Below are 16,253 nucleotides of genomic sequence, written 5' to 3'. Positions count from 1 at the left end.
AATAACAATAGTATATTTATTCAATACTAGTTACCGTTATCGTGATTAAAACAATTTTTTTTCGGTACTGTTGGCCGCAGCTTGTCTTTATAGTTTCACCGGACGATAGGGGGCGAGTGCAGATGGCACTTCAAACCCGCGGAAGGACATATGGAGCGGCTGAAGGCCAACTTCCGCCTGACGGATACGACTTTAGTCTAAGGGCACCGCTAGGGAGTTCGAATCTCGTAACTTCGTTTAATATCTAAATTTTCATTACCGGTGAGCTATATATTATTCAGAAATATAACAAAATGTTTGATGTCGCCCACATTCGAACTCAGGACCTTTGCTTTCAAGTCGGAGTAGTTAACTAGGCCACAATGCTCTCACTACTTACTACTATTATACATTTCGCACTTTTAGAACACATATGGTGACCTACTAATTAGTATGTGTATACATTAATGACTTTGTAACATTAACTGTAACATATATGTTTAACATTTTATGTATAATATGTTCAGTAATTCAATTTATCAGTTTCAATAGGGCTATTATTATTTATATAAATAAAATAAAAACATTCGAAAGGAGCGAATTCCGAAATTTTATTCTTCAAACCTATGTGACATTTCAGATTCCATTAAAAAAATATCTTAGGGGTATATATATATTTCAATTCTTTTGAAGAATAGCAAAACAAAAACGAAAGTACTTTGTACAGTCAACCTAATGTGTTAAAATATATAGTATATTTATTATTATACAAATAGTATAAAATATGTTTATCCAGTAATACTAAAAACCAAAAGTGTTCAATTTATCTGTCAAATTGTAATTCTTCTTTATACAGCCTGTCAAAAATATTAAAGGCATCATTGACAAATCACAATATCCCCTGCTTTATATTTCACAACATGAATAGAAATGCAATTAACTGAAAACCTGAGGTAAAAATAAATACATTCTTAACAACACAAAAACAACTACACTTACATGTAAGCGTCCTACAAAAATATACTCTTTCGATGTTACAAAACACTTATATTCGTTCTACTTAACGCCTAAACTCGCGCGGCTCAAGCGTAAAATTTGTACAGCTATATTGTATATAAAAATATTGTCTATAGACCTCCCTAGTTTTATCAAGTGTTCTTGCTATACAAATGCATGCCTAATAATTTATGGTTTGATGGTTTAACTTGAGTGCAGTATAGCTATTAATTGATATACTTAAGTAAATTTAAATGTTACGTTGTGCTTTTTAAGCACGCTTATAAATTTAACAGGTTGCTTGTTAAACAATGTTATAAAGGCTTTCTGTTTTCTCTCTTACTTACTTGATAGTGTTAATACTTAACAGATGTATCAAGCTATATCAAATATGTTTGTTATACATTGTGGGCAAGTAGTTTTTGACATACTAAGGAGGCCTTATCAGATTTATTCCTTGTACTACTTCCATACATAGTTGAATACGTCCATGATACTGTCGTATATAGTGAACGTGATAGCTACATCGAACACTACCCTACTGAGTCTTGGCACGGTACCTTTGTAGAAGGCGAGTGGTCCCTCTTGTTTCCACGTCTTGATAAAGCAGTCCCATGTATTTTTGTACCTGGCAGCTTCAAGTCCCTGCATACGGGTCTTAACTACGTCTATTGGGGTGTTACCGAACACTGATGCGGCTCCTGAAAAAGAGATATGGGTTTAATTATATTACCAATAGGACTGCTTATTGCGTATAACTTCTTACTTTTCAGTTATTATCTATATTAATACGAAACAAAATTGCGACTATGAAATTTCAAACACTTATATTTATAGACATAGAGAAGGAGTGCAGAATGCTAATATTTGTTAACATTATACATAAAAAATAAATCAATTAAGAAAACAAAATATTACTAGCTACTATATATTAGACACACACAAATTACTCTTTTCTTTATTGTTAAAGTTTGTGGTGACATTGAGAATAGATAATATTTTTTGTCTTTATTTAATAATAAAGACAAAAAATATGCAGAAGACTAGTCTTGACTTTGACTACAATCTTCCGCAATGTCAAATTAATTATGGTCGATTTTCGACCACTGAGTGACCACTAGTATAGGTTATTACTTAAGATCAAGTGGTGCGTTAGCATATTTGCAATACCAATTACATAAAAAATATTGAATATGTACCTGCAATGCCACCAAACAGTCCAACAATGTATTTAGGTACGGGCTTGTCTTTGTCACCTCCCTTGTACCAATCGCGCAGAGACTCCATCACGAAGAACCTGATCGCTTGGTTACTGCCCTGTTTCATTATAGTTGCCGTCACACCTTTGTATACACCTCCTAAGCCTGGAAATATAAATATAATCTTATTATGAATATTATAAACACGAAAATTTGTGAGTAGGGATGGACGTTTGTTACTCTTTCACGCAAAAATTACTGAACGGATTTTGATGAAACTTTACAGCTTATACATCAGAAGAACATATAGGCTATAAATTTCATCTGGTTGAAACCGCGGGCATGGCTAGTATTTTTATAAATGTTCTAAGTATATAAAATTTTCGTGTTACTCCTTCGTTACTCCTCCGAAACGGCTTGACCGAATTTTATTAAATATTATATAAATATTCAGTAGGTCTAAGAACGTGCTATTTTTCATACCCCTAAGTGATAAGGGTTGTCCACCCCTAACTTTTTTTATTATTTATTGGTAATTTTTTTTATTATATAGCATTAAAAATAGATACAACCCTAAATTTTCACCTTTCTACCATCAACCCCTACTTTTTTAATATCTATAATACTACTTTAATTTATAAGGCAAAACAGCCTTATAAATTAAAGTTTGTCGGGTCAGCTAGTTGTTCTATAACAAAACTTAATTGAATGTTACTTAATTTTAATTTTTCATAATCAATAAAGAACTATTAAAAAACAATAACTGTTTTTTTAGCTATAATAATACTGACACTCGTAACTGGCCTTCATAGGTTTTCCGAACGATTGAGAAAATAAATTGACGTAATAGGGGCGGCTCAAGGCCAACTCCTGCGTCACTGAATGAAATGAACCCCGTTATCCAACTTAAGCTCATAGGCTTACTTTGAAATTTATGAGTCCTATTTCGTACAACAATTTTTATTTTTAATCGCCGTTAAGATTCGGTCATCTAAAACTATTCTAAATTTCAAGTAAATAGGAGTAATTTTTTTTAAATATCGTTGCGACATACAGAAATTCATTATGTTCTGTTTAACCATTTTACTTTGGACAATATGTCATTTAGAGCGGCTTTTCAGAGTCGTCTATAAAAAATATGACCAGCAATTGCGAATACGACAGTAACGTAACGTCTGTAATTGCTACAATTTCATTATCATAGTACGATGATACCGACACAGGCACTGCTATGCTGACTAGGTCACCCCAACAATGATTGTAATTCAATTGTTTAAACAAAATAAACAAATTTCAGATGATACGTTAATATCTCTGATTCCAAAATATATTGACTATCTCTCGGGTGATGGTATCACCGATTACAAACTAAATCAATTCCATGACGGCGGTTCATTCGTCTCATACCATGAAATATTTATTTTTAAAAACCTTCAAACTTACCTTCTTCCCTTACAATAGTGCCTACACCATGGAAGAAACCTTTGAACCTAGGTTTCTCCATCCTCATGTCGTTAATGAATTTCACTTTGACAGTCTCCATGGGGGTGACGGCGAAGATCGCCTCCGCTACGCCGGCGGCTAAACCGCACGCCAACTTCCCAGTGTTCGTTAGTGTACCGTTTTCGGTTAACATATACAATTTAGCTTGTTCGAATACGCCGAATCTGGAAATAATATGATAATTTAGTACAACAATAAACACAGACTTCATTAACAGGTATTTTTTTATTATGATTACAGTTTAAATTACTACGAAATTCACTATTTTAGTGACCGTAAATACTACTAACAGTTACATCACATTTATCCAATGGATGTCGATTACAGTTTAAAAATAATAAATTAACGATGGAGTTTTTTGGAGTCACAACGAATTGAAACGAACTTTTTTTAAATTAAAAATAATCTTATTATAATGTTAGTAGAGAAAATTAAACAGTCTCATAATAGTCGGGCCACAGAGCAAAGTAGTGCCTACCTTTTTGTTCCGTGTCTGGGGCAAAGGATAACTCTTTATACTATATAACTCTTTACATGTTATTGCAGGGAACTGTACGCTCTTTTAATTACAGAAATGTCTACGATAACAGGGTTCTAATTAGAAACGTAAATGGATACAGCAATAAGGAATTTTCTCGAGTTACAGTGCAAATGTCTTTGGAATGTAATAGTGTAACACTAGCGTCCACGTCATCGTTCAGGCTCATCAATCTATACTGATGTTATAAATTCGAAAGTTTGTTAGTCTGTTTGTAACATTTTATTACTAGTAAACGGCTATCTTCATATGTTGCATTACGAGAACTGGCAGTATCTTAATTGAAGTATTAGTATCTGGACGTAATAAGTAATGTATGCAAATGGAGTCGAGCGTAACTGTTAGTACACATATTGTTATTAATAATCCTCAATTGCAACAGATTAATCTAAGGGTTTAATTGTTTTTTGGAAACTGTTTGTGAGTTGCAAATTATAATTGCAACTGTGAAAAGGTTTGTTACTAACAATTGTTAATTGCAAAGGATAATATAGTAAAACCATGAGTTAATTTTTTTGTGAACTTTACAATTCAAGCTAAACTGTAATCTCTATAATTGATTGTAACAAACTATTCGATAAAGGGCATACAATGTAATAAATTGTAATTTACAATTGTTGTTTCCAAAGTACAACAAACTTCAAACAAATTCGTACGGTTCGTTGCGTAGTTTAGAAGTAAATTTAAAAATAGACAGGAGGTCAATATTCTGAATACTGAAACATCATATTTGATTATGTAATAGTCTTCTATTTTTGCGATTATGAACCAATAGACAGTTGTAAATAAAAAATCAGTTGATTAATTCGTAACTGGAAATGTTAAACGCTATCAATTGTCCAAGTTACATAATATGTTCTATTTGTAACTTAGCACTATTAGATAAGTTTACCAACAATTATTTTTAATGGATGATAATAGAATGCTGGTCCCGTCGACGCTAACGGGCATCAGTGGAAAATGTTAGGATAAACATAAAATCAGGTCAGGTAGACCATTGTGACAAATACACGTGAATTTGCCATGATGGTTTCAAGGGAAAAAGAACCGCGTGGAGGTCAACGTGACATGAGGTATATTGCAATGGAGTAAATAGTTCACATTACTAATAATCCTTTTCCCTCCTATCATCCTCCTACTAGTTAATACTGGTACTAAAATCATCACATAGTATAAAAAAAAAGTCGCTGTCGCTATCTGACGTCCTTATGTATGCTTAAATCTTTAAAACTACAACGGATTTTGATGCGTTTTTTTTAATAGATAGAGTGATTCTAGAAGAAGGTTTATATATATATTTATACAATGATACACTGTATGGGGTAGTCAGAGGAGCTGTTGACGTCGTCATATTTGACATGACTACATTTTGCTTGTTATATTTATAAAATCTACATTGCAGAGGTCGAGCCTTGAGCGTTGTCTCTCGGATCCATTTCGTATGTTATCGATATTTCCTTCACTATATAAGGAAATAGGAAGGAAGGAAAATAAAATGCCACAAAGTTTTTGTGTGTCGGTTCGTTTCGAACCCTGGACTTTTAGGTCCAAGTGGGGATAGTAAACCACTAAGCCACCAAGTTTTACTATTTTATTTAATTCCTGCAAATTTAAATTACAAAAAAAGCTGGCCAATGGCCAATCACATAAATACATACCGCAAAGAAAAATAATAAATATATATTTACGAGTTACATCTCCAAGGACTTGCTACAAACAAACAACAGTAGTGTATACCTCTTAATCAAACACTATAGACCTATTTATTAATGTATTTCCTATTGTGTTGGTGTTGATTATTGGATATTTTCCTTACTAGAATTAACATCCGATGTGTTGGCATGAATATAATAACGTATTACTAATAGGGGCGAGAGAGGGCTTTTTTGTAATGGAGGCTAGTGACTCAATTGCTACGCTATCCCCTTGGAAACAATCAGAACTGATTTCTGGTGAATTGGCCACAATAGGCAATAATCAATTACAAATCGAGGGCCGGAAGAGAGGTTGTTTGTAATGGGGTTTATTGACGCAATTGCTACGGAAACAGGTGGATGTCCACAATATCCCCTTGGAGTTTCCAAGGGGATATTGTGGTTAGGGGGTATCGTGATTGATTTCTGGTGAATTGGCGATAATAGGCTAACTGACTAGACTTCGTCCTCATCCCATTAGGAGCTACCCACAAATTAAGTCTGACGCCTTATTTCAGGAAACTTAATAACAATATTGGCCCATATTTTATTATTTTCTATATATCGTAAGGTATACACCTTAAAATAATAAAATATAAAATAATAACATTGTCTCTGTTAGTAACAGAAGTGAAACAGGCCTTTGGTTAGGGAGGAAAGGGGATTGATAGTAATGTGGACTGAAATCTTATTGCTAGCAATGTACCATGTCAGGTTGACCTCCACGCGGTTCCCCCTGGAAACCATCGTGATAATTTCTTTGTGAATTTGTCACGACAGGCTAAGTAACCTGACCTTATTCTCATCTTATCATCCTCCACTGGATGCAGCGCAAGCGGGTGCACCATTCCATGATCATCCATATAAAAAACAGGCCTTTGGTTGGGGGAAGGGGATTGTTAGTAATGTGGACTGTTGACCCCATTGCTAGCAATGTACCATGTCATATTGACCACACGATTCCCCCTGGAAACCATCTTGATATACTCTTGAGAATTTATCAAGATGGGCTAACTGACCTGACTTCATGTTCATTTTATAATCCTTGACTGTGCCCCGCCAGCATAAACCGTTGGCGCACATTTTGCACATTTGGCACATTTTGCTAAAAGCCGGGTCATCAGCGTGCATAATTCTATTATCATCCATAAAACAGGCTTTTAGTTTTTTGGGTAGCACGATTTAACAAGTTTAGGGCTTAAACGAATTTAACGAAACGGGCGGGCCATTGTCTGAATTTACCTATTTACATGTTGTTCTGTATATTATCATTACAATGTACACAGCATGAAAGGTAAGTGAGCATGGGTTATCATGGGTCGTGTGCAGAAATATTTCACTGATAAGTTAAATATATCATTATATAATTTAAAATGTCTTTAGAATATTGTAGGTATGCAGGAAATTTATAATATAATAAATATTATCTTATTAATACATAAATGCGAAACCTTGTAAGTAAGGATGGATAGATGGATGGATGGATGTTTGATACTCTTTCACGAAAAAAGTATTGAACGGATTTTGAAGAATCATTTCGGTAACATAGTTTATACATCAGAATAACATACAGGCTATACATTTCATGTAAGCGAAACCGCGGGCACAGCTATTTATAATATAAGTAAATGGTAATTGACAATAGAGAGGTGTTTAACATTTTGACAAATGTTAACAATTTCTCTAGCAAATATTAAGGTAAAACTATTATATCTACAATAAAATTTCATTTGACAATATTATATTAATCAAAATTTACAATATATTACCAAAACAATCTGATATTTAAATAAATTAGAATGTTAATAATTTGTTTGTAACAAATATATATAATAACAATAAAGTTACACAAACTAAGTCTATACAATGGTTATATAACTCAAATTCTGGAATATAAATATTATTAACTAGGTAATAATGAGTGATGATCTAAAAGTTCTTGTATACAAGTATTAATTGTGAGATATATAAGGATATGTATGTGGATGGTAATAATACGCTAGTCCTTATACAAAAGTACTTTAGCCTAAAATGTCTTATTTTATCAAAATCTATATAAATTAAGAAAAAATACGGAAAAAAACAATTCTTTTTTGTGAAGTCGATTGAAGGCAGATGACAACACTTCTTCCTACTAAGGAAAGCGAGTTCTGCCTCCAGCCCGTATTTGAGGTGTCGGCCGGTACATATAAGCACTGGTAGGATATCTTTTACGATAAAGTTGCATTGCATCTGCATTCCTCATAAATGAGGTGCTTGTTCGCAAATGGAATCAACAAGTTCAATTCACAAAAATCCAAGTCCAAAATAGAAGCCAACAACAGCGAATACGGAAAGACGCGCAGTAGGCTGAGCGCGCGCAAAATGTACTAACTGGTGTCAAACGTAGCCATTTGCTTGGTATACGAGCAAGGAGATTGTTTTTTTATTACTAACTTAACACTTTTCACACTAGACTATTAATTTCATAAAAAAAAAAAAAAAATAATGTTACCCATCGAAACAACATGCAAGAATATGAGTGCGTTATTTTCGGATGGCAACAGTCCAATTGACGATTTATCATGTCATAGGTATCAGTTATTTGACGTCGCAAATTCTACTTGAGAAAACAACAATTTTTTAGTGTGGCGCCGAAAAACAACTGCTGATTAGTTTTCTTTCATTTTGAAAGACCTAATTATGGATTGTAGCGCGTATCTCAAATGATGTCTGCAGCTTTAATATGTTGTCAAATAAATGTAAATTAACACCAGAGATGTTAAAAATAGATTATTTGTATTCAACTGTTTAGCTGGTTGAATCACTTATGTTGTAACTGGCTAATAAGAAATGCATTTTATATTCTAAATTTGTATTGAAAGGTATTTACCTGTACCTGTTACTTCAGCAACTAACGAAATAAAAAAACATCTACAAACAAAACTTGAGTTAAGAAATAAATTTATAGTTATATATTGAACATTCTTGTTTGTTACTTCACTTGATTCTATTCTATCGTCAATACTATCCAAATATAACAAAACTACAACGACCTAGAACTATGTAATATTATTTGTGTGTGTTTAGAACAAAATACTTTTTCTGCGAAACTGTATACATTTAAAGAACATTTTTCGAAGTTAAATGAAAGTTTTATATAACTATGTGAATGTATATAAAACTTTCATTCAACTTCGTGAATGTATATATATATATATATATGTATGAAAGTTTTATATATATGTATATGCTCTGTCTGGAGTATTTAAAATCTGTCAAGTAATAATTGTATTATTAGATTATATTAACCATCCTCCACTGGTGGCCGGTTCACCATATAATGTTAGCACAGGCCTGTTCGTCATTCCACTATCAGGTTATTTTATTATGTGTTTTGTTTAATGGATAAACAAAATACAAAATAAAATAACCTGAATCGACCTCCTTGTTTATGAACATTCTTGTTTGTTACTTCATATATTCTATCAAAACTACAACGACCTAGAACTTATTATTTGTGTGTGTTTAGAACAAAATACTTTTTCTGTTACATTTAAAGAACATTTTTCGATTATTTTTATGTATATATATATGTATATTGTATATATTTTTGTGTGACATAACACTTGTATGATAACAGTGACGTGCAAATACTTAATCTGTTAGTATCACGATTGAATCTAGACAGATAACGTCGCTGGGCATAGCGCGTGTTCGTTTCGCAACGTTACAAATCACTTTCTTAACTATAAAACATACGTCTTTTAGACTTTGGACCGCCTTGGAATCGATAATCTGGCTTTCCGGGTGAACAAAGTTTTTTGAACGCGGACAAAGTTCAAGCTGACAAATCTATCGTTGTATATTTATGTAGTCTGATAACGAATTAAATTGGAAAAGAAAGTGATGACGAAAGCTGACCGTCCACTTAATGGTAAATGGTAACCATTACATATAGATCTAAACAGCCCTACGGAGATCACGATAACCATGTGACGCCGGAATTTGCCATTCCAGAGCACTAAGAAGTCTAACCTTATTCTGTAATTTCATTGCTTTATGAGACGGCTTATAAAGCAAACTCCTTACTAGCCAACGTCGACGACTTTTTAGAAAGTCTAGCTCGATAAAGCATACAAAATGCTATTCAATATTTGGTTGTGTTTCTTATGAGAATCCAAAAAATATGACTATTAAAAAGTGCTTACTAACTTAATATATAAATTTATTTCAATAAAGATTTTTTCGATTTTCTATTACACTTATTGGACTAAAATGTATAATTTAAAAGTAAATAAATTGAATTTAGACTGGGTATTTTTTAATTTACATTTTATTCCAATTTTTTTAAATGAGTTTTTGAATACCACTTGGTGAAAATAATAAATGTAAGAATAACCGACGACATGGACTTTATGTCTGTGGACTTGAATGAATAAATAAAACGAAGTACCAACGCGTTAAGACAAATTACGACATAATTTTTTGATGATACGAGCGAAAATACTGTTACTGGCAGCTTGGGTATCATTCCTTTTTTAAATGTTATTTTGATACTATTCTTTTATATGTTACTAGTTATCCGCCCCCGCTGCGCTAGGATGGCGTCCCAAGGAACAATTTTTCACTATTAAGTGCAATCTCCAAAGATTTCCTTTTATACAAATATTGTTCTGATTATTACAGACAATAACAATAAAGAATTAGCCAAAGTTGAAGTTGTACCGAAGTTATTCGTGTACACACATATGACAATTGATTTTTATTTATATACATTTCAGTCGAAATATACTTACAATTATTTTATTTTTTTAGTGGTAGATTTAGCGTGAGCGATTTTTGCGTGAAAGAGTAACAAATATCTATCCATCCATCCATACTCACAAACTTTCGCGTTTATAATATTAGCACAGATAACATAATATATTAGTAAGACTCGTCGTTGTATTTATTCAGGGCCGCAATCCCCTTTGTGCGAACTGTGCGGCGCACACTGGCGCTAAGGCAATAGCGGCGCCGCGCGCCGCCATACCATTTTTTTTTAGTTGAAGCCAACAAAATAAACAAATAATTTTTCAGACTAATTCTCTGTACATATAATTGTAACATATAATTTAAATTATATGTATACATAAGACAAAACCAGGATATAAAGTTGTTTTAAAGTACGAGAAGGAGGTTATTGCTCAGCAGTTGGGTATTATTTATGTTAAAAAAAAGTTATTATAACCTACCTGACCGCAGATTTAGGTATAGATCCATATAATAACACACTGAGCCCTCTGTACAATCCGAAGAAACCATGGCCCTTTACTGTCTGTTTTACGCAGTCGAAGATGCCTGTGTACTTCTTAGTGCCTCCTAAAACGAAAAAAAAAATCCATTACAAAACAAAAAAAATTCAGTCAGATATTATAATTTACATAAATCTATTACCAATACTGACAATATGGGAGAAAACACTAAATTGTAAAAAAAATATTCGACATTAATATATTTGGGACTATGAATATAAATATAAAAAAAAAATACGTCGAATTAAACCGTTCTTCTTTCGGGAGTCAGTTCAAGGAACCTATTTCAATCATGACAAAATACAGCATGAAAGTAATATACTTAATCGTAATTTACGTTTTAGGTATAAATTAGTAAACAAATATGAAAAACGAATAAAAATCGCCAAAATATGGCAATTACACAGACGAGAAAAAACTATATACAATCAACTTGGAAGCTTTTTTGAGATGGGTTGAAATATTACATACGAACCAGTAGAATTGTTTATCAACAAAGTTCTGTGTATGTTAATGTTACGTAATGGATACCTATGTGCTATTGCGAGATGTTAATTCCAATTTTATTACAATTGCCTACCTGATCCAGGGTGATTATCACCTAGATCACGATTTCTAAAACCGGATTTAGGTAATGGACTACAGTCAACTAGCGTCAGTCGTTAGTTTCAATTAACTAATACTTCGTTTGATAAATATAAGTATGAAAGTACTATGAACGCTATAAACTATATTAAGTGACAGATATATAAATAAATATAATAGGCTCCATTAAGTTTAAAATTAAAAATTTTAAATTTCAAATTGTGAAAGGTAGACAATTTGGTGACATTTTCAAGAAAGAATATTGCGTCTGCACGCTGCACTGTTAAAGTTTGTCCCTTAGAGAAAGCGGTTTTTATAACATTTCAAAATTTTTTAATTTTTTTTTATTGTTTCGTGACAATTATAAAGCGTTATATAAATATATAAAAAAAAATTTTGCGCATGTATTCTAAATGTAAAAATTTAAGTATAATACACCGCTTAATACCTATTTAAAATAGGTATTAAATTATTTTCCTTATTTTGTATATATGTATTGTATTTGTATGTATTTCATATTTTACTCGCAAAACCACTTCTTTTCCTTGTATTGAAAAGATTGCTTAAGAAGATTAAGAAGGCTTTGTTGCACTCATACAAATAGTCAAATGTGAAATTTGTTAAATTTGTTTGTGGGACAAATAAATGATATTCTGCTTGAGAATGTTGAGAGTTAGCAAATTCTATGACGTTTATTATACTTCTTCACTCGTTCGGCGTGTTAGTTTCATACGAGACACGTGTCTAATACACGTTTGATAAAAGAATTACAGAAATGAGGCATGCAGGAAGTATTTATATAAACAGGAGTTGGCATTTAGCCGCTACATAAGTTATACTGCGGGTTCTGTATGCCTTTTGCTCTCTATTTTCCCTTATTTCAGACTGAGATTCTTGCCAGTTCTTCTCAAAGTAGTTAGCCGAACTGGATGACGGTGATATTAGTGATAGTGTCAAAGAATTATGACATATATACGTCGAAAGGTCCTATGTTACAATAAGATAACACAGGACCATTCACACAACGCCATCTAGCCCCAAGTTAAGCAGAGATTGTATGAGTACCAGAAAAGGTATTGCTTTTTGGAGTGGTGAAGTATAAGAAACCAATGTATTTATTTGAAAAACTTTCATTTTCTATGCGAAATCATCGATTATCACATCTCTACATGATCTGTCCTCAATATAAAACTGCAGCATTTCGTGGAAGTTTTAAATATACTGTCACGAAATGCTGGAACAATTTACCACCCCCAATTCAAAATACTAATCAGTCAGTTTCGTATTTTAAACATAACTTAAAAAAAATATTTACTAAAAGTACAAAAATCTTAAACGTGGCAGATAAATACAGTAGTTATATATACATATATATTGATTAAATAAGTAAATATATTCAAGCTATATTATATTACAAAAAAGTCTTTCTATCGACACTTTTTTATCCTTATATATTTTTCTTCTATTTATCACACATACTTATAATTCATCCATTTAACTGATTCTTCATTTTAGATATTTGAATTCATCACGAATGCTATTTCTTTTTTTTTCAAGTGGCTCCACTGAAGATCACACCCCAGTGGCACCCGCTGAGTGGAAGCCTTTTCAGCATAGTGAATTATTAGTTTTTAAGTTTTCTTTTTTATCTGTACTCTTTTTTATGCTGAATAAATGATTATTATTATTAAAACTGATAGAAATGCTTGAAAACATTTTTTTAAAACTACGTTATATATACATATAATAAAATGAAATCGCTTATGAACAGACAGTGTTCGACTACGCGACGGATTTTAATGCAGTTTTTAGGTATAATACATGTACAGTAATGTACACCCATGCCAAGCCGGGGCGTGTAGCTAGTAATATATATACATATAGAAAACACCCAGATAATCATACTCATGAATACCAATCTTTGCATTGTGCGAGGAATCTAATTCGTTACCATTGTAAGTGGAAGTAAGGCGGTGTGTTAAACCATACCACATAGTCCACCATGTAAGACCACCGAGCCCGTCAATAGGTACATGAATCTATATTCCATGAATTACGTTATTGAATAATTTTTTTTTATTTGATTTGATTTATTTTAGTCTTGCGAAGCCGTAAAGGCCAGCTACGACCAAAAACCTTAAAACAGTTCGAAAAAAGGAATTTCTCTTTTAATTACATGTACTTGGTAAGATTCTGTTAATTTTCGGAATATAAACAGATACGCGCCGACCCGACCAGAAAAGCGTAAGTGACACAATCACAACATGTCATATTTTGCGACACCTGTGTATTCTTACTATGTACACATCACCGCTTTTATGACAAACATGATAACTATTTTAAATAAAAACAAGCAAATTGGTCTTTCAATCACGACAACTTGATCTTTCCTCCAACATTACTATTAGAACTAATTAACGTCCTAGTAGTGGGCACGAAACCAAAATTTTATCATCTCGGTTTTATAAAATTAATTTGTCTAAAGGTGATGGCTCAATGACGCAGATGGAAAATGGCAACCGTAAAGCACCACAGGACTAACATCACATTACACCTGTAGCACCTATCATGCGGAGCCATCTTCAAGGACCGAGCTGTCATGAATCCACATTGCGTAATTTTTATAGCTAAAAATATAATATCCGAATATCTCTAGACAAAATAGATAGGAATATTCTATCTATTAGATAAGTGACTTTGCTGCGTACATACTATCATAATTAATATTCCAAGTTATTAATAAAGGTCATGACCCTAACATTGGTCATGAAAAACACAACTGACTTAAAAAAGATATTTAATAAGTTACTTGTTTGACAAGTGTTGTTGCTAAACAAATTATCATTAAATGCAATAAAATTGTAGGTCATAAAAAAGAGTGATAGGAATATACTCATACTTTTTATCTGACTATAAACTTACAGTTCATTCAAATTTTATTGAACTGTTTTTTACAAGATGTCATGAACATTCTCGCAATCCACAATTTATAAAATTAATAATTTTATACTGAATTCTGAATCTATTATAGGTACTATCATAATATCTAACATAGGTTTTCTAAAATATAACTTAAAGAAATTATTCTTGTTAGGTGGGCTTGATAGACAAAAAATAATGTTTTTAATTGATAATTAAATAAGAATAGTCATCAGAAGTTGGATATAATTTTAAATAGACTTTTATTGAATTCTTGAGTTCTGTTACTCTGTTTACTTAATACTAGATTGTCTTGAGCTAGATGCAGTTTAGTATCTAAACTTAAATTAAACACTCTTGTACTTATGGTTTTTGTTTATATTCCTTGCCAGTAAGTTATTTTAGTCACTTAACTATGGGATATATCAAATATTAATGTTATCTCTTATCATTTACACATGCTTATCTTAGTCAAGGTTGCAAGTAACATGAAATTGTTATTTTTAAACAAAATAATCTGGCAAATACAGTTAGTGATACACTATAGTTTGAAGCCTATGATTTAATTGTTTTTAATATACATAAATATATTAAGTAAAAATTATATTATTCAGATTAATTGAATTGGCATTATTATTTCAGAAATATTAGACTATTTAAGGTCCATTGTATACACACTACATAACCAATAGATAATTAATAGTTGTTAGTTAATTGGATGATTAGGATGAGAGGATTTCCAATTGGAGTTTTAAGGAATGTGATATAGTTTGTATTATAAACTTTTAAATGGGTTTTCTATTGACGCTTATACATATAGTTGAAATATATATAATTATTAAATTAAATTACTATATAACATAAACATATATATTTCTTTGCCTGTGATATCAGACCTTGACTGGAAAATATGTATGCAAAGTTATTAAGACGAGTGCAAAGTCCAAAAAAATGTAATGTATTGGTTGTCCTGTTGTTAAGACTTAAAATATATTCACACAAAATCCATTAGTGGGCGACATGTTCAGTAGTGATCAATTAGATTCTAATTGGAAAATATATATTCCTAACCAGTTCGCAGTGAATCCTAGTAAGTGTTAGATTGAATAGAATCGTAGGCAGATTCCAACAATAACGAGAATCGTCAAAGATTTCATTGACGTAGATAAATATTTTTAGAAAAAGCGAAAATAGTTTTTTTTTCTTGGTCAAAAAACTTACGGATGCATGGATCTCTAATGTAAAGAGCGGTTCAAAGCAACTAACCTTTTTCGTCTAATTGCAGTTGTGTTTTTACATATTCCGTAGGGAATGTGATACAAATTTCAATGCCTCCAGTTATACCGCCGGCCACCACTCCTTTTAAACCAACTGATCCTGTACCGCCAGCCGCTGCCGCTGCCCCTGTTTCTGTCATCCATGGTCTTTGGAATGGATTTTTGAAGTTTCCAGTCTTTGAGGACATTATAATAATTTAGAAAACACTTTACTAACGCTAGCGAATGTAACGTACAGTCAACAAGCCGTACAGATTTTGACTGCTTAATTGAACGAATTGTGAATA

At 32.1% G+C, this 16,253-nt stretch overlaps 1 protein-coding gene across 1 annotated transcript; it reads right to left on the bottom strand.

Moving 5' to 3' along the window:
- Positions 1–1,187: 1,187 nt before the first annotated feature.
- LOC131848450 (putative tricarboxylate transport protein, mitochondrial) lies at positions 1,188–16,223 on the bottom strand. Its single transcript, XM_059198322.1, has 5 exons — positions 15,956–16,223; positions 11,126–11,252; positions 3,618–3,841; positions 2,175–2,339; positions 1,188–1,676 (listed from the first exon to the last, which is right to left on the bottom strand). Exons 1-5 carry the CDS (start codon positions 16,152–16,154, stop codon positions 1,438–1,440), a joined length of 954 nt encoding a protein of 317 aa, XP_059054305.1. The 5' UTR covers positions 16,155–16,223; the 3' UTR covers positions 1,188–1,437.
- Positions 16,224–16,253: the final 30 nt, after the last annotated feature.

The sequence above is a fragment of the Achroia grisella genome, unplaced genomic scaffold, assembly GCF_030625045.1.
Source record: "Achroia grisella isolate CSIRO2021 unplaced genomic scaffold, CSIRO_AGI_Agris_v1 utg109, whole genome shotgun sequence".
NCBI lineage: Eukaryota > Metazoa > Arthropoda > Insecta > Lepidoptera > Pyralidae > Achroia > Achroia grisella.
This window is presented reverse-complemented; position numbering and strand designations above follow the sequence as displayed.

What these genes read in the sequence shown, in the direction of transcription:
- LOC131848450 (XM_059198322.1), bottom strand. Translation starts at nt 16,154, where the DNA reads ATGTCCTCAAAGACTGGAAACTTCAAAAATCCATTCCAAAGACCATGG. An exon ending in ACTGCAATTAGACGAAAAAG is followed by an intron (nt 11,253 to 15,955) that starts GTTAGTTGCTTT and finishes TTTTCGTTTTAG; the next exon opens with GAGGCACTAAGAAGTACACA. An exon ending in CACTATTGTAAGGGAAGAAG is followed by an intron (nt 2,340 to 3,617) that starts GTAAGTTTGAAG and finishes TTATATTTCCAG; the next exon opens with GCTTAGGAGGTGTATACAAA.